The 27,125-nt window shown below is 39.9% G+C and overlaps 1 protein-coding gene across 1 annotated transcript in view; it reads right to left on the minus strand.

The window, feature by feature from the left end:
- Positions 1-27,125, minus strand: part of LOC124555323 (probable medium-chain specific acyl-CoA dehydrogenase, mitochondrial) — a 194,721-nt gene that overhangs the window by 154,831 nt on the left and 12,765 nt on the right. The window contains exons 2-3 of the mRNA XM_047129201.1: positions 22,790-22,877; positions 5,933-6,100 (exon numbers count right to left, since the gene is read on the minus strand). Coding sequence (XP_046985157.1) covers positions 5,933-6,100; positions 22,790-22,877 — 256 coding nt within the window. The remainder of the gene's footprint in view (positions 1-5,932; positions 6,101-22,789; positions 22,878-27,125) is intronic.

Raw genomic sequence — 27,125 nt, forward strand, 5'->3', positions numbered from 1 at the left:
TTCTTCCAATTTGCAATGAAGGTTGTTCTCCAGAAGGTATTGGAAAACCTCCTGCAAATTCTCTACACACTGTTAATGTGTGGTGACCAAGACCCAGATGCCATCAAGGTAGTTTACACAACAAGGAATGTTGAGAATCAACTGCTTCAGATGTCTCTGATTAATTCCAAGTGCAGACAAAATTGCAAAAGGCAAGCAATTAACCTGTTAACACTCAAGGGGGATGTTGAACACTAAAAAACTACAGCATGTATGCATCACAAAAGTTGGAGATGATGTCAGGGAGCCAGTATTTTTTTATGCACCAACTCCTCCAGCTGCAGAACTGGATACAAATCCACAACACATTGTGTGTTCGCTGTCTGCTGAAAACTACCGCAAAGGGACACAGCACCATCTGGCTTCTGAATCACCTCAAAAGGGGTGGCTCACTGATTTGTCAAAACAACAAAAATGATGTCAAGGTCCTGCCAATGTTGCAACTTGCCCTCAACCTTGTCATGCATGGTGAATGGAATGGGGCACAGATGACAAAATATAGGTATCACCAATGGCTTTAAGGGTAACATGCCTCAATGTTCTGCCTGACCCAAGGTACAATCGCAGAAAGGAATACAAATCTTGAAAGGGGACCAATTGAAGCAGTAAGCATGCTGTTTCAACTATCTGGAGGCCAAAAATAACAAAAGCATCTAACCCAAAAATAATTAGTAATAATGGTGAATTTACTACTGACAATGTAAGTTGCCATTCCACATTCTCATAATGTGCAGTGATGGAGGAGTGTCCCTCAAAGGAATACACTACATATCTAAGTCAAGATGGGTCTTTTGATAAACAGAGGCCCTTGGGCTGCCCCATGTTGCAATGGCTGCTAAGTTAACTAGGCTGACTATCAATCCTTTGTCTATCTGAAACTTAATAGGAATCCCTAGTGTTTTTCCTGGACTTGTAAATTGTATCTGATGCATCAAAAAAACCACCCCAGCATATTATGCTATTGCTGATAGTGGATGGGCAACTGATTAACATCTCGTGGCATGCCAACTCTCACAAACTGTGGCCAAATAGCCTATTTTGCGGCAGACCCCAGACGTGGCCTCTACGTGCGGGCATTCCTGGCAACATGTACCAAGAGACAACTGGGGTAGGACCACTAGCTTGCCCATTGAGCAGAAACATTTGTGGAAGTGGAGTGTCACAAAGAACCATAAAAATATCATGAACAGGGATTATGATACACTTCAGTTTATGCACATCCACTGAGCGCAATGCAGGTGAAGACAGGCAGCATTGGAGCGTTACTCCACTTGACTCACCAACAGTATTTGTGTGGCTCACCCCACAGGACACTAGAGACTGTTTACCATGCATGTTTAACATTGCTACCTACCAGTTGATGGAAAGCATGTCCCTTGCTGCTGCCATAAATTCATGTGATTCAGCAGTCAGAAATTTTGGCTAAAGAAGAGGCAGACAAGTTCAATTCCCCTGTTTCCACCTCTGACAAGGAAAACATGGCAAGTGCCATAACCTGATTTCCCAGGAACTTTGATGGTTATTTCTTCAGAAGTGCTTGAGAATATATGGATAAGCCAAGACATGTGTTCACTTATTTTGGATTATATTTTACTGAGCAAAGTTTTTGACATTATCTAGGCAACTCTTAAAGCATGACTATCTTAGCACAACTGGTGGCACAATGGCTAGCACTGCAGGTCACAGCCCCTCACTTCGATGTCTCATGTTTGAAACCCGGTTATTATTATTATTAATTTTTTTTTTTTAATCTACCCATGTTTGTTGAAGGTTGCAACACAAATGTTTATCATCAAATTATAGGATACAAAGTTGTTATATTAACAGTAAAATTATAAATCAGTTTCACAACAAGTGACATACATACATATATTGTATAATAAATGTATGTATGTATGTTACTTTAACCAGTTACAATCCTTTTAAATTCTTGTAGTCTTATATTTCATTTTTATATCAGTTCTGAAGTCTTATATTTTATTCTTACATTTATTTTCAGGAAGATTTGGTGCATTCCCTTGGATGATACCAATTGTAGAAATACTTCAAATGTAGGAATTCCGAACACCACACACATCATGCACAGGCAGGTTTGCCACTGATGTTTCTTTGTATGAATCTCACTTGGAAAAGAAATGCCATTAACACTGCTGAAGATTTCATGCATTGGCAATAATTTTGTAGCAAACCACGCATATCAGATCATGAAAACTGGCACTTGCAATTGATTATGACCACTGCAGGAATTTCATTGAAAAAAATTTTAGCTGCATACACATGCCCAAGGCACTTGTGGTGCTGGTTAAACATTAACCATGCTGCCACTATATGGGTTTGAAGACTAAAGTACTGCTTGAGCAACTGACAAGGTTCCTCACAGTTAAGTTTCCCAGGGTCAGTAGGTGGGTTTCAAATTCTGTACTGCCTTGTATAATCATGCACTGCTGGACAATAATAAACAAACCTTGTCAGTTGGTTTGATGATATGCCATACCTGGCAGTGCAACAAGAAATGGCCCAGGTAATTGTTCCATATTTCTGTCAACTCGTCAAAGACAGCGATTAGTGTCAAAGGCACAGGGAAGAAAGCTTTTCTGTTGATGCCTCGCCTGCTATCAGTGTCTTGTGAATATGGAGAAATTCTGTATTTCTATTGAGCAGTTCCTACATCTGTTCCAGCTGCAGATCTTGTTGCTGCTCTTGGAGGTGCAACTGCTCTTTGCACCATTGCAAAAATACCAGGTTCTTGGTGGCCACAATTTAACACTAAGAAAAAGAGAAGAGTGTCACATGTGCAAGAACATCAGACATTGCCATGAAAGTATGAGTGTAGGTGTGACAATGCTGTGAAGTAGTCACTGTTGGCACAAATGTAACTATACAGGCTGATAGCGGGTTGATTGCACTCTAAGAAACTACATTCCTGAAGAGAGAATGAATCCTGATGTGCGAGTAAATCTATGGGGGAGCAAAGAGTCTGAACACCACATAGAGAACAAGTATGGAAGACAACACAACATGTGACCAACACAAGTGACTGCCATTCACAGTGCTCTGTTTCTTTGTGCTCAGATGTCAAAGGCTTGGTGGCAGTAGGATTATTTCAACAGTTCTGCTAATTTCAATGCCCACAGACCATCAGGTAAATACCTGGGTCACTGGCTCTGCCCTTGCCGCACTTAATATTCACCCTCCATTACAGTCTTCTGTACTATTCCACTGCGATTGAGATGGATGCAGAGCAGCTGGCATGCTAGTGTCCACTGGCAAGGATACAAAAAAAATTAAACTTCTCTTGTTGAGAGGGTATGGATGTTGTTGCAGCGATTACAAAATAGCGTCAAATTTAAAAATAACTTAGTAGTATCAGCCACTTATCACTAGGACATTGTACCATACTGGCCTGGGGGAGTGCGCTTATTTCATTGGTTACAGTGGCATACAGCTATTATATCCTCTCCTGAGGCAAGTTGGTCCACAACTGTTATAACTGATCCTCAATACAATATCCTTAAGTTCGGTTGCAGTGTCACTATTATGTCTGAGCTGGTCCCACACATGTTCTATTAGGTGCAAATTTGTGGGATCTTGCTGGCCACAGAAGTACCTCAACATCATGCAGACAGGCCATAGAGATACATCCCATGTGTGGACAAACAATGCCATGTTGAAAAATGGCACCACGTTACTAGTGCATGATAGATAACACATGAGGATGCAGGATGTCCATGACATATCATTGTGCTATCAGATTTCCTTCAATCACTACTAGCCATGACCTGAAATTATACCCAATCCCACCACACTTGACGATGCCACGAGTAATGCTGCTGTGTTTCTCCAGAACACTGGAAGAATGGGACCTCTCCCAGACCACCACTGTACTTGTCAATAATGGCCACCTGAGGTAGTGCAGAGTGGTGATTCATCACTGAACAGAATGTGATGCTATTCATAAGCAGTCTACACTTCCTGGTCACAGCACAGCTTCAAATACAGTCTCTTGTGCTGTGTTGTTAAGAACAACCTATGCAAGGGATGGTAATTCCCTAGTCCAGCTGCTGTTAGTTTCTGAGCAATGGTGTGAGATGACATAGAATTTTGCAGGGAGTGTTACACCAAAATGTGTATACCACAAGCGCATCACATTAGAGGATCCTGTTGTTTGGAGCAGGAAGACATTCATCATGCGATTATGACTTATCCATACACAATGTCTGCATCTCACTGGAGTAGCTAGAATAATGTGCACATGACTGAATAACAATCTCATTGGTGGCAGTTTATTATTCATCAATTCCAGCCACTCTTCTTTCCATTGATGAGTGACTGCACCTCTAAAGTGAGATGATTAATTGCTTGCTTATAAGCCATATCTGTTGGTTCAGTTCCATGAATTCCCGTGTGCCCTGGCATCCATCAAAATGAGATTTCCTTCCCTGGTCTTTGTATATGGAGAAAGGTGTCCTGGGTATTTTCAACTTGCTCATTGTCTGGGTACATGCAGTGTATAGATTGAAGGATTCTTGGGGAGTCAGAGTAAATGAGGATCTTCTCAGCATGTGTATGTCATCTGCTCTAGTTTCATCACCATCACTTATAAATCTGCATAAACCACAATAAATTTGTTTAGGAAATAAATTTTGAAGCAACTCTTGTACAAAATCATAGATCAAAGGAGTAAATCATCATGTTTGTATCCATCTGTTAATAGAGCTGTATAATTATAGCTGTCACTCAACATTTTGTAAAACTTTTGAGTTCAGAACATGTCCAAGAGAGCAGTTCTTCATGTACATCGGCAGATCTAAAATAGTTGTTGGCCTCTTCAGTAAGGTGGCAGAAATCTTCCACTCTAGGTTAAGGTTAGTTGGTCCACACAAAGTGCCTCTCCATTATGCTTTGCATGGGTTTCAAATGGTTTAACTTCATGTAGGCACTAAATTAAAATCAGTTTCATAGCAAGGTAAGTAGCATCTATGCTGAGGTTGGGGTGGCCCCAGTCGCCATCATATAGCAGTCCCTCATAGTGTATCAGATGCCTAAGTATGTTTCTGGAACTCCGAGCATATGCAGTCAGTCAACCAGACTGTGAGTCTGTTCCTCTCATGGGGGATAGCATCAATGATCTTGAGATAGATTTCACTGATAGTATGTTGTATATTAACAGTTTAGTTAACATCACAAAAAAGTGTAGACAAAGTATGCCTATTGCTGTATTTATTACTCTCCAAGACATTTTCTTAATTACTAGCATTATTTTCGTAAATGCCATCATAAGCTTCACATGATTTTGACATCAACATTTTACACATAGGGAAGCTTTCAGGTTTCCTATTATCTTCCAATCTTTGACTTACCTGAAACTGTCTTTAATGCTTCAGTTGGCTCTCCTGACTACTAAACTTTCATTCACTCAAATTACAATAGATTAAATTTTTTCACTTAATTTTTCCTCTGTTGATAAGCTGGGATTCCCCCCCCCCACCACCACCACCACCACCACCACCACCACCACTTCCTCCCCTTCCTCTCTTTTCTAGTCCCCTGACCTTTTTATTATCACTTTAAGTTGAACGAATGAGTCATTCATCACAGAACCAAATTTACTATCAGTGATCTGTTTCCACAGTTTAGCAGCATCTGTCATCCCTTTTCCATTTCTACAATTGAAACTAAGAGGAATCAGGATGCTGTATGTGGTCGTTTAAATACAATAAATCAATATCAGTTGCTAACACAAATATTTGCAAACATATATGTTCTATTAGTAAAACTTTGCCACTTTCATCTTGTAGCATTTTACTACTGAACTTACATTGCAGCTAAGGAAACCATGTAAATGAAGAAACTTTATATGAACAGAAGTGAAAAACTTCTTGTTACTACTTACCACATGATGCAGGGATGTGCGTATTTGCTAATCCAAGTGACCAGGCCTTTTTAAATATTTCAAAAGGGTATTTCATTGACTTGTCATACTCTGCAGCCACTGGAATAATCTCTTCTCTGGTAAATTTTCTAGCAAGCTCTTGTATTTCTTTCTGTGTGCTGCTTAGTTCTGAAATTGTCAGGATTCCAGCACTTTAGAAAGTTTAAAATATTCATTAGTTTAACAAGTAAATTAAGAATGTTTATTTATGTTTCATAATCTTAAGTAGCTCCCAAGTGGAGTTCTGTTTATCTGATCTTAGTTTCAGAAGATCTCTCTCACTACAAACAGCAATAGTAGAAACATTGAGTCATAGTTAGAAAATGTGAAAGGTTTTTTGTCATATCAGCAATTCACAGAAAACAATTTTACTTTAATGAATCAAAATTAAACCACTGTTAAGTTTCCCAGTTCACATAAAACATGTAAATTTACATGCTGCTAATCTTAAGTGACATCTACATCTATACGCTGCAAACAACTTTACAGTGTGCAGTGGAGAATTATTGTAGTACAACAATCAACTCTGCCCTTTCTACTTTATTTACGAATGGTGTGAAGAAAGAACAATTGTCAGGATGGCTCCAGGTGAGTGAATACATAGGAGGAAGCAATATGTCACACAGACTTTTTGAATGTAAGCTGTTTAAAGTCTTAAGACAAAAACTCCCTGATGTGCAACACCTAACTTGTAGCATCTGCCACTGGAGTTTGATCAGCAGTTTTGTGGTAGTCTCGTACATTCTAAATGAATCTGTAATTAAGTGTATACTATTTCTTTGGGTCTTCTATATCCCCTCTGTTAATTCTACCTTGTAATGCTACTTCATTAATGAACAATATTCATGACTATGTTGAATAAGGGATTTGTATTGTACTTTTCAGTGGCTGAATTTACATTTCCTTGGCAACCTGCTTTTTCTACAATGAGTTTTGTCAGTGTACCACTTTGGCGTGCTATGAATTGCTTATTTTATTGTTTGTTACTGTTTCCAGTGATTGATAACCAATTCAGCCATGAAAAAATGACCTGGAGCCTAAGATATCACGTTTTGCTGTGTGGTATTTGACTGACAAAAATGGTTCAGATGGCTCTGAGCACTATGGGACTTAACATCTATGGTCATCAGTCCCCTAGAACTTAGAACTACTTAAACCTAACTAACCTAAGGACATCACACAACACCCAGTTCATCCTGTGGATGATGATGCATCAATAAATTGTACCTGGTACCAGCCTTGACAAATTAATGCTTTTTCATAACCATAAATCATTACATGTGGTGCTCCATACTTTTAAATGATGTCATCCACAATACATTTGCTGATTTCTGGAACTTTGTCAGATGGTACACCCTTTGTGACAGCACAGCAGTTCAGGTCATCAGCACACACAACTATCAATCTATTTCCATTTGTGAAGTCTGGAAATCTCTCCATGGGGTCAACTTCCAACTGGTGAAATTGAACAACTGCAGGAATGGCCAATGATACCTGCTTCCATTTCTACGAAGGGATTTTGCAAATTCCAGATGACTTAATGTTGGAGCATCATGAAAATACATCAGTATCACTGACCATAAATGAGCTGGGATAGTGAACAACCACTTCCATTCGATTCTGTCATAATTTTTTTGTACCACATATTAGTCTGAATTCTCCTGTGACAGTTTATAACTCATTTTTCACATTAACAGACATTATCAATGGTGAAAGAGGTGATAACTTATAGATAAAAATTCTAGGACTGACTGAGGCTCGAAACCAAACATTTTTGGGCCTGTAGGGAGGCACTTAACCACTTTACCTAATTGCTCCTTTCAGTTAGTCCACAGTGTGCAATTTGAAGTATATCTTCCTTTTAGGAAGCAGAGATGCCATGTGCCAACTTCTTTCTCCGTGAAGAGCACAGGGGAGAAGCGTAGGTCCTCTGACAAGTGGGTAACATTGTCTCTCAGCATCACCTCCAATGCCTTCTCGATTATACATTATTCAGATCAATACATGCTACACGAGTGCTAAATGATGGTAGGATGACCTCTAGTCACAGCTAGGCACAGTATTTCATCTGGTCTGCCTTGTGTCCACTCGAAACTTGAATCCATTCAAAAATCGATGTAAAATGGTGAATGATTAGATTAAGGGACATGTCAGTAGTCAGGATCTACTGGTGGTTGAATAATAGATTCCTTCGTCAGTAGTGGTAGTATAGTAGGATTCTTCATCAGTGGCACTGAGCTGACCCGTCTGGACTGGTTCAACAGTCTCTATGCATATACCCTAAGAGAAGAGTAGTGGCTGTTTATGGAAACTGGTCACTGAAAGCTCTTTTTCTACTTGTGGTAGCTGTGGCTATTGCTGGCATTGAGACTTTCTGTAAGGTTGAGAACCTTTCTGCACATGAGTTTGACCTTGAAGCACTATTCATCATCTGAACTTTTGACTAGAACTTGCCTTGCTGACGACAGTGGGGGATTGTGCCATCAATAGTAGACAATTGCCCAAAGCTATCACTGTTGCATGAACTTGTGTAACTTCAAACAATGGAAAATTGAGGATGGAATGTAACAATATTATGAGAAGGGAAGTTGCTACTGACCATATAGTGGAGATGCTGAGTTGCAGATAGGCACAACAAAAAGATTTTCACACTTAAAGCTTTCCGCCAATGGCCATTGTCAACAAAGGACACACATACGCATACACACACTCGTGCAAACACAACTCACACACATGACTTCAGTCTCAGGCAACTGAAACCACACTGTGAGCAGCAGCACCAGTGCATGACAGGAATGGTGACTGGGTGGCGGAAAAGAGGAGGCTGCAGTGGGGAGGGGGAGGGATAGTGTGGTGGGGATGGCGGACAGTGAAGTGCTGCAGATTGGGCGGTGGGCAGAGGTGAGGCGGGAAGGGGGGGGGTGGGGAAGGTAGCAGAAAAGGAGAGAAATAGAGAGAAATAGACAAAAAAATTTTAAAAAAATACTGGGTGTGGTGGTGGAATGATGGCTGTTTAGTGCTGGAATAGGAGCAGGGAAGGGGCTGGATGAGTGAGGACAGTGACTAATTAAGGTTGAGACCAGGAGGGTTATGGCCTTGTGGGATGTACTGCAGGGAAAGTTCCCACCTTTCCATTTCAGAAAATCTGGTGTTGGTGGGAAGGAACCATATGGCTCAGGCTGTGAAGCAGTCATTGAAATGAAGGATATCATGTTTGGCAGAGTGTTCACCAACAGGGTGGTCCACTTGTTTCTTGGCCACAGTTTGCTGGTGGCCATTCATGCCTACATAGAATGCAGCACACTGGTTGCAGATTAGCTTGTAGGCCACACGACTGGTTTCACAGGTAGCCTTGCCTTTGATGGGATGTTGATGTTAGTGACCGGACTGGAGTAAGTGGTTATGGGAGGATGTATGGGACAGGCCTTGCATCTTTGTCTATTACAGTGGTATGAACCATGAGGTAAGGGATTGGGAGCAGGGGTTTGTGTAATGATTGATGAGTATATTGTGTAGGTTCAATGGACAGCGGAGTGGGAAGGATAGTGGGCAGGACATTTCTCATTTCAGGGCACGATGAGAGGTAATCTAAACCCTGGCAGAGAATTAATTCAGTTGCTCCAGTCCTGGGTGGTACTGAGTTACGAGGGGAACACTACTCTGTGGCTGGACGGTGGGGCTTTGGGAGGTGGCGGGAGACGAAAGATAAGGCATGGGAGATTTGTTTTTGTACAAGGTTGGGAGGATAATTACGATCACTGAATGCTTCAGTGAGACCCTTGGTGTATTTTAAGAGGGACTGCTCCCCATCACTGCAGATGCAGTGACCATGGGTCACTAGGCCATATGGAAGGGACTTCTTGGTATGGAATGGGTGACAGCTGTCAAAGTAGTGGTATTGCTGGTGGTTAGTAACTTTGATATGGACAGAGGTACTGATGTAGCCATCTTCGAGATGGAGGTCAACATCTAGGAAGATGGCTTAATGGGTTGAGCAGTACCAGGTGAAGAAAACTGGGGAGAAGTTGTTGAGGTTCTGGAGGAATGTGGATAGGGTGTTCTCACCTTCGATCCAGATAACAAAAATGTCATCAGTGAATCTGAACCAGGTGAGGGGTTTAGGAATCTGGGTGTTTAGGAAGGATTCCTCTAGATGGCCCATGAATAGGTTGGCCTAGGATGGTGCCATGTGGGTTCCCATAGATGAACCCTGAATTTATTTGTAGTTAATGCCTTCAAAGCAGTAGTAATTGTGGGTGAGGATATAGTTGGTCGTGGTGACTAGGAATGAGATTGTTGGTTTGGAAATCATCAGGTGTTGGGAAAAGTAGTGTTAAATAGTGGTACAGCCGTGGGCATTAGGAATGTTAGTGTACAGGGAGGTGGCATCAATAGTGATGAGCAGGACACCATGTAGTAAATGGACAATAACTGTGGAGAGTTGGTGGAGGAAATGGTTATCTTTTATATAGGAGGGTAGGTTCCAGGTAATAGATCGAAGGTGTTGATCTACGAGAGCAGAGATTCTCTCATTGGGGGCATGATAACAAAAATGGTTCAAATGGCTCTGAGCACTATGGGACTCAACTGCTGAGGTCATTAGTCCCCTAGAACTTAGAACTAGTTAAACCTAACTAACCTAAGGACATCACAAACATCCATGCCCGAGGCAGGATTCGAACCTGCGACCGTAGCGGTCTTGCGGTTCCAGACTGCAGCGCCTTTAACCGCACGGCCACTTCGGCCGGCACAGGCATGATAACCACCCAGGACACCCCATTGTGGTCAGTTAAGTTTATTGACTTGAGGAAGCATGTAGAAAGTATGAGTGCAGGGAGTGGTAGGGGTGAGTAAAGAGATGGATTGCCAGGGAGAGGTTCTCGGATGGGCCTAAGGATTTGAGTAGTGACTGGAGATCCTGCTGGATTACTGGAATGGGGTCACTGTGGCAAGGTTTGTTGGTTGAAGTATCTGACAGCTGGCAGAGTCCTTCCGCCAGGTAGTCCTTGTAGTTCAGAACACATGTTGTGGAGCCTTTGTCCGCAGGTAGGATTATAATGTCAGGATAAGGTTTTAGATGGTGGACTGCAGTTCTTTCTGTGGATGTAGGGTTAGTCTGCATGTTGAGGGATTTGGGGAATGATGGTGAGGCAAGGATTGAGGATGAGAAACTCGGGAAAGTTAACATGGGGTGGTTTGGGGACAGTGGGGGTCTATCACAGTTGGATGGAACAATGAACTGAGTTAGGCAAGGTTCAACATTGGTCTTTGGTTGAGTCTATTTGGTAGGGTTGGTGGCAGAAATATGTTTCCACTGTAGGGACCAGGAGAAGGACAGAAAGTCTTTCACAAGTCATGCATGATTGAATTTGGGAGTGGGGCAAAAGGTGAGACCTTTGGAAAGAACTGTTATTTCTGTGGGGCAGAACTGAATTACATTCTCCGCCAGGGTTTAGATTACCTCTAGTCGTGCCCTGAAATGAGAAATGTCATGCCCACTATCCTTCCCACCCCTCCCACAGTGGTACTCCGCTGTCCATCGAACCTACACAATTTACTCATCAATCCTTACACAACCCGTGCTCCCAATCCCTTACCTCATGGTTCATACCCTTATAATAGACAAAGATGTAAGACCTTCCCATACATCCTCCCATAACCACTTACTCCAGTCTGGTCACTAACATCACCATCCCATCAAAGGCAAGGCTACCTGTGAAACCAGTCGTGTGGTCTACAAGCTAATCTGCAACCAGTGTGCTGCATTCTATGCAGGCATGAATGGCCACCAGCAAACTGTGGCCAAGAAACAAGTGGACCACCCTGTTGGTGAACACTCTGCCAAACATGATATCCTTCATTTCAATGACTGCTTCACAGCCTGAGCCACATGGTTCCTTCCCACCAACACCAGATTTTCTGAAATGAATCTTTGAACATAGTGTTCTACAGCTTGTATAAGTAGGTATTTGGTATCATAGAATCTAATGTTCCAAAACTGATCAGTGCAGGTTTACATCTTGGCAAATTTGTCCATTGAAAATTTTCATCTGCAGAGGCCTCAACTCCATAGACAACCACCACATTTCCTGATTTTTTGTGGGTGAATAAGTCAATGAAACCTCATTGTGGCAACAACAATTTACCATGGAACATTGGAGAACAAACACAACCAGAGTATGGTGTTGTGCTTAACTCTGAAAATTGGGTGTAGTCAGTTTCAGGTGAAAATGAAATGATCGTATTCCATTAATGGCCGAGTGTCCCCATCTGGGGAAGTTTGGCCACGTAGTTGCCACATTGGGCATCTTGTGAGTTAATGAGGATGAGGACGCAACACCCAGTCCCTGAGAGGAGAAAATCTCTGACCCAGTCAGGAATCAAAGTCAGGCCTGTTGTGTAGCAGACAGACACTCTGACTGCACAGCCAAGGGAACAGAGTCAGCTTCAGGTTCTTGGTAAGTCTTGATGTCTTGAAACATAAGTCATCAAACACTCTTCTTTCTGTACAACAGTGCATGCTGAGGGCGTCCACAATGAAAAAATATCAGTGTGGTATCCTCCTTTCTCCATATGTACTTTTTTCTGTACAGTAACCAAATTAGTGAAGGATTTGGTCGAATGTGTTCCATCAAGAACCTAGGGTGTTGGAAACCCTGGGATTATATCCAAATATCAAACTTTAATCCTCAGTGTTGGTCTGCCTTGTAGAAATCAAAGCAAATGATTGATGATATTCTTCTTGAATTAAAAATGCCACCTCAGAGCTGGGTTTGAAGTTTTACGCTTCTACTTCCAGCAATCTGGGTTCAATACTAACAGATACCACAAACACCCACATTCTTCTCTTATTATAAGCCATATTATTGCTGCAAAGCCCTGATAGCCTTCCATGACTGTCATTGTTATGACATTCACAAGTCTTTTGAATATCTTTCAGCATACTCATTTCTGGTACACTGGAATTAAGAAAGGCCAGCACATTGAGGCAGTGTTGAGGTGACACCTTTCCTCTATTTAAGAGGTTTGTTCTCACATGTTTGTAACTGTAAAGTGTTGTCAGGCAGTCTGTAGTACAGTTGTCATTTCTGCTGAACAGCCAACTTCAGCTCATAAGGCATCAGCCTCCATTGGTGACACATCAGGATTTAGCAAGATTCATATCTAGGCATCTCATGAGATTAGTAAGTTGTCTATCTAGGTTTCTGTTTGTGCTTTTATAAACAAATCTTAAGTTAACAACAATGAGATGAGTAGAATGTGTGCATGCTGTGTGCATGCTGTGTGCAGATGGAGGAGGAGCTGACAGCAGTTTGCAAACAGCTTACATGTGTTGCTTGTTTTGCTCACAGCTTCTGTTGCCGAGGAACCTTCCAGTGTACCCAACACAGTTAATTTGCTCTCACAACAGGATGAGTGGTGGGTGGTAATGCATTCACATAACTTAAGGCAGAGGGCCAATGCAGAGGCTGACAGTCTGGTCCCAACCATTCACTCTGAGAGTTGACAGGTGGCAGCTTCTTCAACATGGTCCAAGCAGGCACACAGGGAAAGGGTTTACTAGTTACTGGGAGCTCCAATGTTAAGGGTATTATGGAGTCTCTTAAGCAGATAGCATTCAGGGCCACAAAGAAAGCCAATGCGTTCTTGGTACATCTGCAAGGGTGCCTCATCCAGGATGTGGTGGAAACCTTGCCTGCAGCTATCAGCCATGCAGAGTGCAGCCATCTGCAATTTCTGGCTCATATCAGCACCAACAAAACCTGTCGCTTGGGTTCTGAGGTCATACTCAGTTCATACAGATGGCTAGCAGAGCCAATGACAGTCCTTTGGCATGGAAACATGAGGAGTGTCTCAACCAAAGGCATTGTCAACTCAGTGCTGGTCCAGAAATCTGTAGTCAAAACTGTCACAATCATCTGGGGAACTGTAGGACAACCCTTGATAGGTCAGGTGTGCACTACGCAAAGGAAGCAACTACTCAAGTAGCAGAATACTTGTTGAGTGAACATGGGGGTATTTTAGGCCATGACATGTCCAAAAGAACAGACGCCACATATATATAATTAAGACAAGGACAGTCAATGGTGTCTGCAGTGTGGATGCACTCCCGGCCCAAACTCTTAAGGGAATCAGTGAAATGCTGTGATTAACAAGAATAATGAGCAAGGGGCACTACGTTGTTAGTGTGTGGATAGGTTGAGAATCTGGGTCTGATGGGAGGCATGCTAGGGTAATCTGTGCAGTTGCAATGACCAATATGTCCAGGTGGTGGAGTAGTCAACACATCTGCCTAGTAAGCAGGAGACTTAGGTTCGAATCCTGGTCTGGCACAAGTTTTCAACCTACCTCATTGATTTAAATCTATTCCCACCCACAGCCAGTGTCTGTAATTCCTTTGTGTAAAAGTAAGTTTTAAATTTAGCCTAAGATCGTTTCTCCTGGACAACTCCTTCTATTCCATGGAAAATTTTTGTTTAAAAACTTGCAGCTTGTATAAAAGAAACCAGTTTTTAAGTGTAATAGCATGAGAAGGACTAAGAAGCAGTATCTTCATTAATGTCAACACTTATCATGAATACATATTCTTTAAACTGACTTGTTGCACATCATTTTGCTAAAAGAACTGTTGAAAGATCTATGGAACATATAACTAACTGTAATAGTTTTTGTTGATTGTATTCCTTAGTTTGGGTAAATCTTAGAAATGACATAATGTAACATGTGAATCTGCTGTGTAATTTGTTTTTGCGAACTAAATACATCTCATATCAAGACATCAACAAGGTTGTCAGCTTACCGTTCATTTGAGCAGCTTACATGGAAAATTCTTAAGGCTGATGGGTCTGAGGTTAACCATTTAATGTGGGTTCTGCCCAATTTCAATATTGAGACCATTGTTCTTTGCCTGCACTGGGTTCAAAACTCACACTCACTACAGGCATGATTAAATACTGCAAAAATGCAGTGTCAGTAATCCGCAGATAGGTGTTTCGGACTTGCAGCATTTGATAGTGTTGAGGAGTCCCATTCACTGAAAGGAGCACTATATGGTTCCAGGTGTGGTGTAGTGAAAGACATGCTGTTATCGTCTAAACATCTTTCATGCAGGCAGAAGGTGGAGGGGTAGTTGCCAGTTCTACAGTAACAGTGGAGTCAGTATGAACATGACCATCTAAAATAATATCAAGAATAATGGTTAAGAACTGACAACTGTATCCGCAATGCAAATTGGCCCACACCTATGAAGAAGAGGCATGGGTCACTATGTTAGCAACATATATTTTGCAAAAACCCTTATTTGGGTATTTTATGAGATAGCATGCCCAGTAACTGAGCCTTATGTAGGCAAACATTTTCCACTGATAGATGGCACATACGTCATTGGTGTACTATAGAGCCGATATTCATGCTACACAATGTGTTCTAACATGTATACACAAACCCTAAGTCTACATACTTCTGACTGGTGACTCGCACATGGCTCTGTAGTCTTGGCTCCTCACATTCCCATAAATTATAATTATCGTGTGGATATTTAGTTACCTATTTTGAATTACTTTCTGCTGTTTCAGTAGAGTACCTAAGTATTGATATTTTTCCAATTTTCTGTGGTATAGAGTTCCTAAAAGATGTACAGAATGACATGTTTTGCCAGCATTAGAAAATGTTATAAGATCAACACACACTTAAAATGCATTATGTGGGGACGGAAAGAGACAAGTGTTTACCAATTTCAGCGATGAATACCTGCACGGAAAAATCTGAAATAGCATCATGTACTCTGAGATACATTAAATGAAACTTCTTTTTCTCCTTAATGAGTTGTCAATGTTTATATAGCATCATAAAATACAGCTGTTGAAATTCAGGAGACATACACACTGTGTCACGATACTTCCATTTGCTCACATATTTATTAGGCTTATATAAACATAGACAAATGGCATTTGATGTATGAGACCAAAGCAGATCTTCTAGCTTAATACTCGATAGTGGATTGAAACAAACACATGCCTTACTTTACTCATGAAGTGGCTTGCGCTCTGCTTGTGTCGCTACCTATTTGCACATCCGGTATGCAATCTGGTAAAAGCGTGGCGGCTACAGGCCGATTGGCCACTCTCTCCCTATATAGGCTCTCTACAGTGCACCTGCCTGAAAGCCTTGAATACCTTATTGATTTCCTATGTTCACCATGGGAATGGTCTCTAATAAGGTGCTCCCATGGAAAGGGAGATCTACCACAATACTAACAGCAGCAGAATTGATGTTTATCCTTGAGTATATCCTTGATATTCCATTGCTCATTAGCATAGGATTGTAGGATAGTGTTGAAAGCATGCCAATTAGATTTATTAAAGTCTCATCATGATGGATACTCAGTTGGGTGATGATGTGGGAGAAACATAGCTATTGGAAAGTGATTACTTTCACAGAGATTGACATGTCCCTCCACAGGATTGAGGGAAGGATGCTAAAACTACAGACTGAGAGATCGGTGACTCAATATATTCCATGTGCCACACTAAAATGAGTTAGAGTGCTGCTGTTCATTAAGCATATGAGGGTCCATCAATAAGTAATGCCCCATTTTTTTTCTCAGAACATATTTATTGCTAAGCATCAGAAAAATAGGATACGGGCAAGACATATTGACATATATTGTCATATTGTCACAAAATTTCTATGTGGTCTCCATCACGTTCTATGCTCATATGCCAATGTTGTGGAAGAGCACGTATTCCCTGTTGGTAAAAGCTCTTGTCCTGTAGGCATAGCCATAGTTTTGCTGCGTGACTGACACTCTTGCCATCTTCAAAGAGTGTTCTCTGTGGAGAGTCTTTAAGCAGCCCTAAGAGATGGAAGTCCGAGGGTGCCAGGTCTGGAATGTAGGGTGGATGAGGCAATGATTGATTCTCAGACTTGTGTGTGGGTGTGCATTATCATGTTGGAGCAAGATTTCTGCCGGATTCTTGTCTGATAGAACATATCGGAAACGATTCTTGAGTTTATTCAGAGTCTTCACGTACACCTCTGAATTGATAGTTGACCTCTTGGCATCACATCCACGAGAATGATGCTACCACATTCCCAGAAGACTGTCACCATGACTTTTCCAGCAGAAGGGGTTGTCTTGGATTTCTTCTTTTGTGGCAAATGAGGATCATACCACTCCATGAATTTCCATTTTGTTTCCGGTGCAAAGTGGTGCACCCAGCTTCCATCCCTCATAACAATCCATGACAGAAAGGCCTCTTGATCAGTCTCAAAACACTCCAACAACTTAGATGAAATGGCCTTTGTTTGAATCTTGTGGTCCGCTGCAAGCATTCGTGGAACCCATAGTGAGCACCTCTTTGAATATCCGAGAGTCTCAATCATTGCAGATGCATTTCCAATTCTGACTGGTAAGTGTAGAGCCAATTGTCAAGTTGTGATGCACCGGTCGACATGAATAATGGCATCCGCATGATTCAGCATGTCTGAAGCAGTGGCTGTAGCATGATATCCTGAGTGTGGCCAATCATAGAGCTCTGTTTCTACATTTCCTGAGGCTGTAACTTACTTTATCCATCGCCTAACTGCACTCCTATCAAGTGCAGCATCGCCATACACTGTACACAAATGTTTATGGATGTTCACCATGGTTTCTTTTTCTGAACACAAGAATTCAATAACAGCATGCTGCTTGTAATGTGAGTCGTATGTAGATGCCATTTTGACATTGTACTATAACTCTGCCATCTGCCAGAACAGTTCAAAACTTTGCCGGTACACAGAACAAACATCAAATGTGAAGCACCGACAAGGATGTTTGTCTATGTATATTAATGGCTTCTTTTTTTTTTTTTTTTAAATTAGGCATTACTTATTGAATGACCCTCGTACATTAATATCTTTAAGTTCCTGTTCTAAATTAATAGCTCAGCTGGATGTTATAACAGCACACCACAAGTTATGGACAGTGGAATCACTGAAAAGGAGTAAAGGTGGAGGTAGCTGATGGATCCAGTTAGCTATTTGTTGATGTATCAGATTGCCAGCTGGATGAAGATAGACATTGCCAAGAGTAAAAATCCATAGCTGTCCATATGTACACAGAAACCACCTCCAACAATGTGCTGAGTCATACTGTAATGTCAGCAACAATTAATGTACAGACATCACCTGATACTGATTATGGGTCAACCCCCTTTTTGGAACAGGTACAACGATTATGTAAGTTAGGGGCATATGTTTCAGGGAACAGTTTCCTAATGGACAGTATATTCTGCTGGATAAAATGATAGTAACTGTCTCAGTTCTGCTAGATGGGCCTGACGTATCTTCACCCTTGTTGTAGATGGGTTTAGCGAACTTTGCAAACATCGTGACTGTCACTTGAACTGGATGTAGTTATTCATATTGTATAGGTGTTGAGTGGTCAGGACTTTGGAGTGGGTGCCTGGTGCTGACAGGTCAAATAAAGAGCATATATTTCAGTGTAAGGGATACATGAGGTGCAACTAGGGTAGAAAGTTACCAGTTGTAGGCTAGTCTGAGATACTGAACAAACTAAAGAAGTGGGCATTGGGAGAGTCTGCTCTCCAGAACCCTCCAGCATGCACACAAATAACCCTTCCCCCACACTTGCTATTAGGTAAACCAATGGCATGAAATTGCCACCAAATTCAGCAGAGGGCTGAAGCATTTAGGAAAAATTTTCTGTTAGAATTACACATTGGAGGAACTTTATTAAATGGTTTTGTGGACTTCACCAATTTTTTCACTGGAAATCTGAGATCATTTAATATTCCAATGTTGGATGCCAGATGTGCATTTGAATTTTTGTGGGACTTCTTTGTGTTGGCCACAGCTGGGTCTTGTATTAATTTTCATGGTGCAATAAACAGTCAGGACTTTTATGTAGTCTTCACTTGCAGAACAGTGATTTGCTTGGGGTTCCATATCTCACAATGTAGAAATTTCATAGTCTTGTCTACAATGTTTGGGGACTCATGAGTCAGTTTTGGATGTTAATAGTTTGTTTAAGCTTGAGTGATACAGAACTTTTCATATATTCCATAAACACTGTTCAATGGTACCTATTGTGAGTCTGAACTGATATTAGTCACTGGTACCTATTATGAGCTTGAAGTGGTATATTTAACAGCAAACATACTTTCAGTTTTATTACAATCAATTTTTAGGGATACAGTAGTCTATAGTACCTTCCTACTTCACTGTTACTGGTACTGGTACTTTATTTGTGAACTTATGGGAAACTTAAGCAACTGTATATGGCTCTATGTTATCTAGGGGTCTGGCTCCATTTACAATTTTCATTTCAGATAATACTCAACTGCATTAATTGCATTCCACATCAGCCATATTCCAGGGGCCAGAATAATTTATTAACAATGAGCTTGTGGTAACATCACAGGTGGATGCATAGCCTCAGGAAATCAGTTTCAGACAGACAGAGCCATCTATGGACTGTCATAATAATGGATTCATCAGACCATCAGGCATTTTAGAGCCAGGTAATTGTCTTTAGTTACTTATTTACAGATTCCACAGATCTGTTTATGTTTATGACTACACTCTGTTAATTTGAAGCTTTTGTGCTATTAAGTTTCATGTATTTTGCCAAACAAAAAAAAAAAAAAAAAAAAAAAAAAAAAGAACAGCACATTAGCTTTCTTCACCACTTCTGCTAGAAGCAAAATACATACTTAAAAACAAAACAAACCTTTGTCTACTACATAACACATGCTGCATGTGTTTAATTAAATATTCAACTATGAAACAGGGGAGGTGATCCATCAGAAATGAGAACAGATTAAATGTAAGATTTGCTTTCAATGTCTGGTGAACATTCTGTATGACATGGCAAATGATTAGTTGTCTTGCTGGCTTTATTTCAAATTTTTTATCACCATGCATACCCAAAAATTTGAAGCATTTTAACCTAGTCAGTAACACATGTCTATGTGCAACATTAATTAGTAGTGTTACTCTGCTTGATGTATCGAACAGAATTTATTATTTTTCTCAAATTGCAGAAGAGTCCATGCAGAAAAACACTTACTTAGTCTTTGAGAAACACTAACATGCTGCAGCTGTCTCTCCAAGTGGATTGTTGTACTGCACTGTACATTACTGGGCCTCTTTCACCTTTTGGTGATGTAAGACATATCAGTTGAGAGATGATATGATGGACACAAGGTTTTTACCACATAACATCAATATGGAAAGTATGTATTGCTACTCATCATACAGAGGAGGCCCTGAGACACTTTCATTGTGCCTGTCTAAGATTGTCTACTGCAGAAGAAGGACTTTGTCTGAAAACTTTTATATTTTAGCAAACACACAAGCACAACTCACATACACATGGCTACAGTTTCAGAGCACTAGAGCCCTACATTTTGGATATATATTTTGTAGTTTCAATATAGTAAAAAAAGTTGTGGTAGAATTAAATAATTTAGGAGTAAAGAAGACAACACACTAAATAGTAAAAGCATTTAGTTGTCAACAGGCACACGAAAAAGACTGAAAATTTGGCAGCTTTTGGACAAATCCTTTAACAAGCTGGAGAACCAAAACACGCGCACACGCACACACACAACCTACCTTTGCAGCTACACTGTATCAGTTGAGCATAAAATGCCAGGATTGCAGTTTGGCAGGATAATTGGCGTGAAGAGTGGTGTCGAGTGTGGTGCATAGAAGGGAGAAAAGGTGAGAAGCAGGAGGAGAGATAGCTGGCAGCTCAGAGGGACACAGCCAGTGAGTGGGATAGGAATTCAAGAGCAGGTGGCATATACATCTACATAGTACTCTGCAGACCACTGTACGTTGCATGGCAGTGGCTACCACAAACCACTATTAGCCCTTTCCTTTCCTGTTCCACTCACAAATAGAGCAAGGGATAAATAACTGTGTATAAGCCCACATATGGGCCCTAATTTCTCTCATCTCATCTTTGCAGCCCTTACACGAAATGTATGTTGGCGGCAGTAGAATTGATCTCCAGCTGGCCTTAAACACCAGTACTCTAAATTTCCACAATAATGCCTCATGAAAAGAGCATTGTCTTCTGTCCAGAGATTCCCACTTGAGTTCACAAAGCGTCCTCATATTTTTTGCATGCTGACTGAACCTACCAGTAACAAATCTAGCAATGTGCCTCTGAACTGCTTTGATGTCTTCCTTCACTCTGATCTGGTGGGGACCCAAAATACTCAAAAAGTTCTGAACAATGGGTGACACTAGCATTCTGTATGCAATCTCCTTTATGGATGAGCTACTCTTTCCCAAAATTCACCCAATACAACAAAAGCGAGCATTCCCCTTCCTTACTATCAACCTCATCTACACACTCAATTTCATATCGCTTTGCAACATTACGCCTAGATATTTCATCAACGTGACCATGTCAAGCAGCACACTACCAATGTTGTATTCGAACATTACAGGATTATTTTTTCTACTCATCCACATTAACTTACATTTTCCTGCATTTGGAACAAGCTGCCATTTATCACACCAAAAAGAAATTCTTTCTAAGTCACACTGTATGCTCCAACAGTCACTCAAACATGACACCTCCCTGTACACCACAGTGTCATCAGCAAATGGCCATAAATTGCTGTTCACCCAGTCCATCATACCATTTATATACATAGAGAATAACAGTAGTCCTATCACACTTTCCTGGGGCACTGCTGGTAATACTGTTGTCTTTGATGACCACAGCAGCAGGTGTACAGGATAGGAATGTGACACATGCAAACTGGAGATGGTGAGTTGTGCAGCACACCACGATGGTGATGTGAAGGCTTGGTTGGGAATGAGTGACAGGACAGAGAAGGGTGAGACTGTTGGATAGAGGGTGTTTGTGCAGTAGGTTAGCAGAGATTGAGGCCAAGAGAAGATTGTGGAAGTGTAGGATGTGTTGCAAGAATAACTTCCATCTGCATGGTTCAGGAAAAGTGGAGTTGAGGGGGAGGATCCAGATGGCACAGGTTGGTAAGTAGCCACCAAATTCGAGCCTGTAGTGGTCAGCAGCATGTTCTGCCACAGGGTGTTCAGTTCCGTTCTTAGATACAGTATGCTAGTGGCCATCCATTCTGATGGACCGCTGGTTGGTGGTCATGACCACAGAAAATGCTGTACACAACTCACTTTCAGCTCAGCATATCAGTTCAGAAAGAAGGGGTGACACGCATAGCATCGTTTAACATCCCTAGACAATGATTATGCTATATAGAGCCTCTAACACTGTCAATGGTATGCCTCTCACCATTGAGAGGGAACATACCGTGCAGTTTAATTATTACTGAAAGGACAGCTCTGGGTGCTAGGGGGACAGTAATTTCAGCACCTTTAGTTCCTCACAAACTATTCAGACAATTGACAACACATTTACTTGCAGTAAATATTCTGTGAGACTGTATTTTCAATAGATGATGCATTGTACATCAGAAGTAAATAAAAATTTCTACTAATGAACATACAGCTTATACAGAACCAAATATGTAACATTGTTGAAGCTAAATGTGTCCTTATTATAATACTAAAAAGGTAGATATAATAAGTAGTAATCGTTACTAAAATCTTGAAATAACGATGGAGTATGCCCTCAGAAAACTACAGACAAATGGAAATTCCACTCATGGAATTGATTATATTGGTCATCAATTTTCAGTAATAAATTTAATAATGCATTGTAGATAGGTTTTTGAGAAAAAAGTCACTGACAATCTAGATGAAAATTTAGCTAGCAATTTAAAAATGTTTATTGCTCTTAACTAATAGTATTTTTACCAAAAGAGTAACCACTCAGTGGTTTCTTGTCAGCAACAGCACCACTGGAAAATGCTCTCAAGCCGCTTTGCAGTCCCCTGTGAAGGACCTGAGGAGGAGGATAACACTGTATGTAACTTGTAAGAAATGATATTAGTCACATATGATAGTAAAAATAAATGTGTACACAAAATGAAAAGAAATTTCAAGTACAGCATGTATTCTAAATATGACATAATTTGGAGTGCCATTATTCAAAGGCCTGAATTTTGAAATAATCCAATAAATTTATAAAAATTAAAGTAATTGGAGGGAGCATTTTCAAGTAATCGCTGTTTTCCAGAAACTTCTTAGGAATCAAATTCTGTAATAGGATTTTTACTATTGACTCTTTTGCACTACATGATATGCTGGTCATAATTACCTTGCCAATATATGAACTTTTTACATTAAAAAATGTGAAATTTTGTTCATCAGATATATTAAATACATTGTTCATTATGTACATCCAACATTAGGAGATCCTCACTAATATAAAACATACTGCAAAAGTATAATGTGAGGTACATATTTTTCTGAATAATTACTATTATTAACTTTAATGTTCACTCCAGAAAGCCTTAATTCTGTGCTCCTCAGTAATGCGAAAAAAGTGGGAAAAATTAAAATTTATACATATGTGGAAATTCTTGTACTAATTTGTAAACATACACTTCTTATGTGCATAATTAGGATTGGTGTAAGTAAATACTGTACATTATTGTATTTTGTTGGTTCCTATTCACAATAGAAATTATTTTACATATATTACAAATGCTTTGTAATGTTACACTTATACTTACTAAAATATCATATTACTGCCAATTTATATACACATAAATTGTTTCTGCTAATAAATTTATCATAGAAATAGGTATTGGCTATAAGCAAGTTCTTTCTCTTAAACTGTGCATTTTAGTAGATGTAAAGTTATTGGATTTGCATGTTGCTGAATAACAGAAGTCTTTTTGGTCAAAATTAGTGCCTCTAACCCTTCGTGTAGATGATTGTAATTCTTAGAACAGATCATAGGAATTGGGCAGTAATTTGAAAAATGGAATATGTGATTTTCATTTAACTTCATTGAAAAGAAAATGTTGAGGAGCTTTTATTTGTATGTTTTGAACATGTTTCTCCAGGGTAGTCTTGAATTAAAATTACTATTATTATTCTTTCTTTCTTTTCTCACACGTTATGTCTGGTCAAAAATGGAAAGTGACACGGACCTTGATCAAGCGTGACTTCCTTTTAACTGTACGGTATATGTTATATTGCATTTAGGAACTTTCGGGTAATTGAACATGTATCAATTATTACAGATTTCTGTAGTTGTATATATAAGTTTGGATGTAGCTGTATTGCATTGATGTACTGGTGGATATTGTGTGCTATGACTCCTGTAGTTGATAGTATAATTGGTATAATGTCAACTTTGTCCTGATGCCACATGCCCTTGACTTCCTCAGCCAGTTGGATGTATTTTTCAATTTTTTCTCCTGTTTTCTTTTGTATATTTGTTGTATTGGGTATGGATATTTCGATTAGTTGTATTAATTTCTTCTTTTTATTGGTGAGTACGATGTCAGGTTTGTTATGTGGTGGTGTTTTATCTGTTATAATGGTTCTGTTCCAGTATAATTTGTATTCATCATTCTCCAGTACATTTTGTGGTGCATACTTGTATGTGGGAACATGTTGTTTTATAACTTTATGTTTTAAGGCAAGCTCTTGATGTATTATTTTTGCTACATTGTCATGTCTTCTGGGGTATTCTGTATTTGCTAGTATTGTAGATCCGCTTGTGATGTGATCTACTGTTTCTATTTGTTGTTTGCAAAGTCTGCATTTATCTGTTGTGGTATTGGGATTTTTAATAATATGCTTGCTGTAATATCTGGTGTTTATTGTTTGATCCTGTATTGCAATCATGAATCTTTCCGTCTCACTGTATATATTGCCTTTTCTTAGCCATGTGTTGGATGCGTCTTGATCGATGTGTGGCTGTGTTAGATGATACGGGTGCTTGCCATGTAGTGTTTTCTTTTTCCAATTTACTTTCTTTGTATCTGTTGGTGTTATGTGATATAAAGGGTTGTAGAAGGGGTTATGAAATTGCAGTGGTGTAGCCAATGTATTTATATGCGTGATTGCTTTGTGTATTTTGCTAGTTTCTGCTCGCTCTAGAAAGAATTTTCTTAAATTGTCTATCTGTCCATAATGTAGGTTTTTTATATCGATAAATCCCCTTCCTCTTTCCTTTCTGCTTAATGTGAATGTTTCTGTTGCTGAATGTATGTGATGTAGTCTATATTTGTGGCATTGTGATCGTGTAAGTGTATTGAGTGCTTCTAGGTCTGTGTTACTCCATTTCACTACTCCAAATGAGTAATTCAATATTGGTATAGCATAAGTATTTATAGCTTTTGTCTTGTTTCTTGCTGTCAATTCTGTTTTCAGTATTTTTGTTAGTCTTTGTCTATATTTTTCTTTTAGTTCTTCTTTAATATTTTTATTATCTATTCCTATTTTTTGTCTGTATCCTAGATATTTATAGGCATCTGTTTTTTCCATCGCTTCTATGCAGTTGCTGTGGTTATCCAATATGTAATCTTCTTGTTTAGTGTGTTTTCCCTTGACAATGCTATTTTTCTTACATTTGTCTGTTCCAAAAGCCATATTTATATCATTGCTGAATACTTCTGTTATCTTTAGTAATTGGTTGAGTTGTTGATTTGTTGCTGCCAGTAGTTTTAGATCATCCATGTACAGCAAATGTGCCATTTTGTGTGGGTATGTTCCAATAATATTGTATCCATAATTTGTATTATTTAGCATGTTGGATAGTGGGTTCAGAGCAAGGCAGAAACAGAAAGGACTTAATGAGTCTCCTTGGTATATTCCACGCTTAATCTGTATTGGCTGTGATGTGATATTATTTGAATTTGTTTGGATATTAAGTTTGGTTTTCCAATTTTTCATTACTATGTTTAGGAACTGTATCAATTTAGGATCTACTTTGTATATTTCCAATATTTGTAGTAACCATGAGTGGGGTACACTATCAAAAGCTTTTTGGTAATCAATGTGTGCGTAGTGTAGTGACCTTTGTTTAGTTTTAGCTTGATATGTCACCTCTGCATCTATTATCAGTTGCTCTTTACATCCTCGTGCTCCTTTGCAACACCCTTTTTGTTCTTCATTTATAATTTTGTTCTGTGTTGTATGTGTCATTAATTTTTGTGTATTGACTGAAGTTAACATTTTGTATATTGTTGGTAGGCATGTTATGGGGTGATATTTAGCTGGGTTTGCTGTGTCTGCTTGATCTTTAGGTTTCAGACAGGTTATTCCATGTGTAAGTGTATCAGGGATTGTGTATGGGTCTGCAATGTAACTGTTAAATAATTTATATATAAAAACAAAGATGAAGTGACTTACCGAACAAAAGCGCTGGCAGGTCGATAGACACACAAACAAACACAAACACACACACAAAATTCAAGCTTTCGCAACAAACTGTTGCCTCATCAGGAAAGAGGGAAGGAGAGGGGAAGACGAAAGGAAGTGGGTTTTAAGGGAGAGGGTAAGGAGTCATTCCAATCCCGGGAGTGGAAAGACTTACCTTAGGGGGAAAAAAGGACAGGTATACACTCGCACACACGCACATATCCATCCACACATACAGATGGATGGATATGTGCGTGTGTGCGAGTGTATACCTGTCCTTTTTTCCCCCTAAGGTAAGTCTTTCCGCTCCCGGGATTGGAATGACTCCTTACCCTCTCCCTTAAAACCCACTTCCTTTCGTCTTCCCCTCTCCTTCCCTCTTTCCTGATGAGGCAACAGTTTGTTGCGAAAGCTTGAATTTTGTGTGTGTGTTTGTGTTTGTTTGTGTGTCTATCGACCTGCCAGCGCTTTTGTTCGGTAAGTCACCTCATCTTTGTTTTTATATATAATTTTTCCCACGTGGAATGTTTCCTTCCATTATATTGTTAAATAATTTAGTTAGATGTGAATGTGTTGAGGTGAACTTCTTTAGCCAGAAATTTGCTATTTTATCTTTTCCAGGGGCTTTCCAATTGTGAGTAGAATTAATTGCTTGGGTGACTTCATGTTGCAAAATTATCACTTCAGGCATTTGTGGTATCATCTTGTATGTGTCTGTTTCTGCTTGTATCCACCGTGCATGCCTGTTATGTTGTATCGGGTTTGACCATATGTTGCTCCAGAAGCGTTCCATGTCTGTTATGTTTGGTGGATTGTCTATTTTAATGTGTGTGTTATCTATTGTCTGGTAAAATTTCTTTTGGTTTGTGTT

Source organism: Schistocerca americana, chromosome X (assembly GCF_021461395.2).
Source record: "Schistocerca americana isolate TAMUIC-IGC-003095 chromosome X, iqSchAmer2.1, whole genome shotgun sequence".
Lineage (NCBI taxonomy): Eukaryota > Metazoa > Arthropoda > Insecta > Orthoptera > Acrididae > Schistocerca > Schistocerca americana.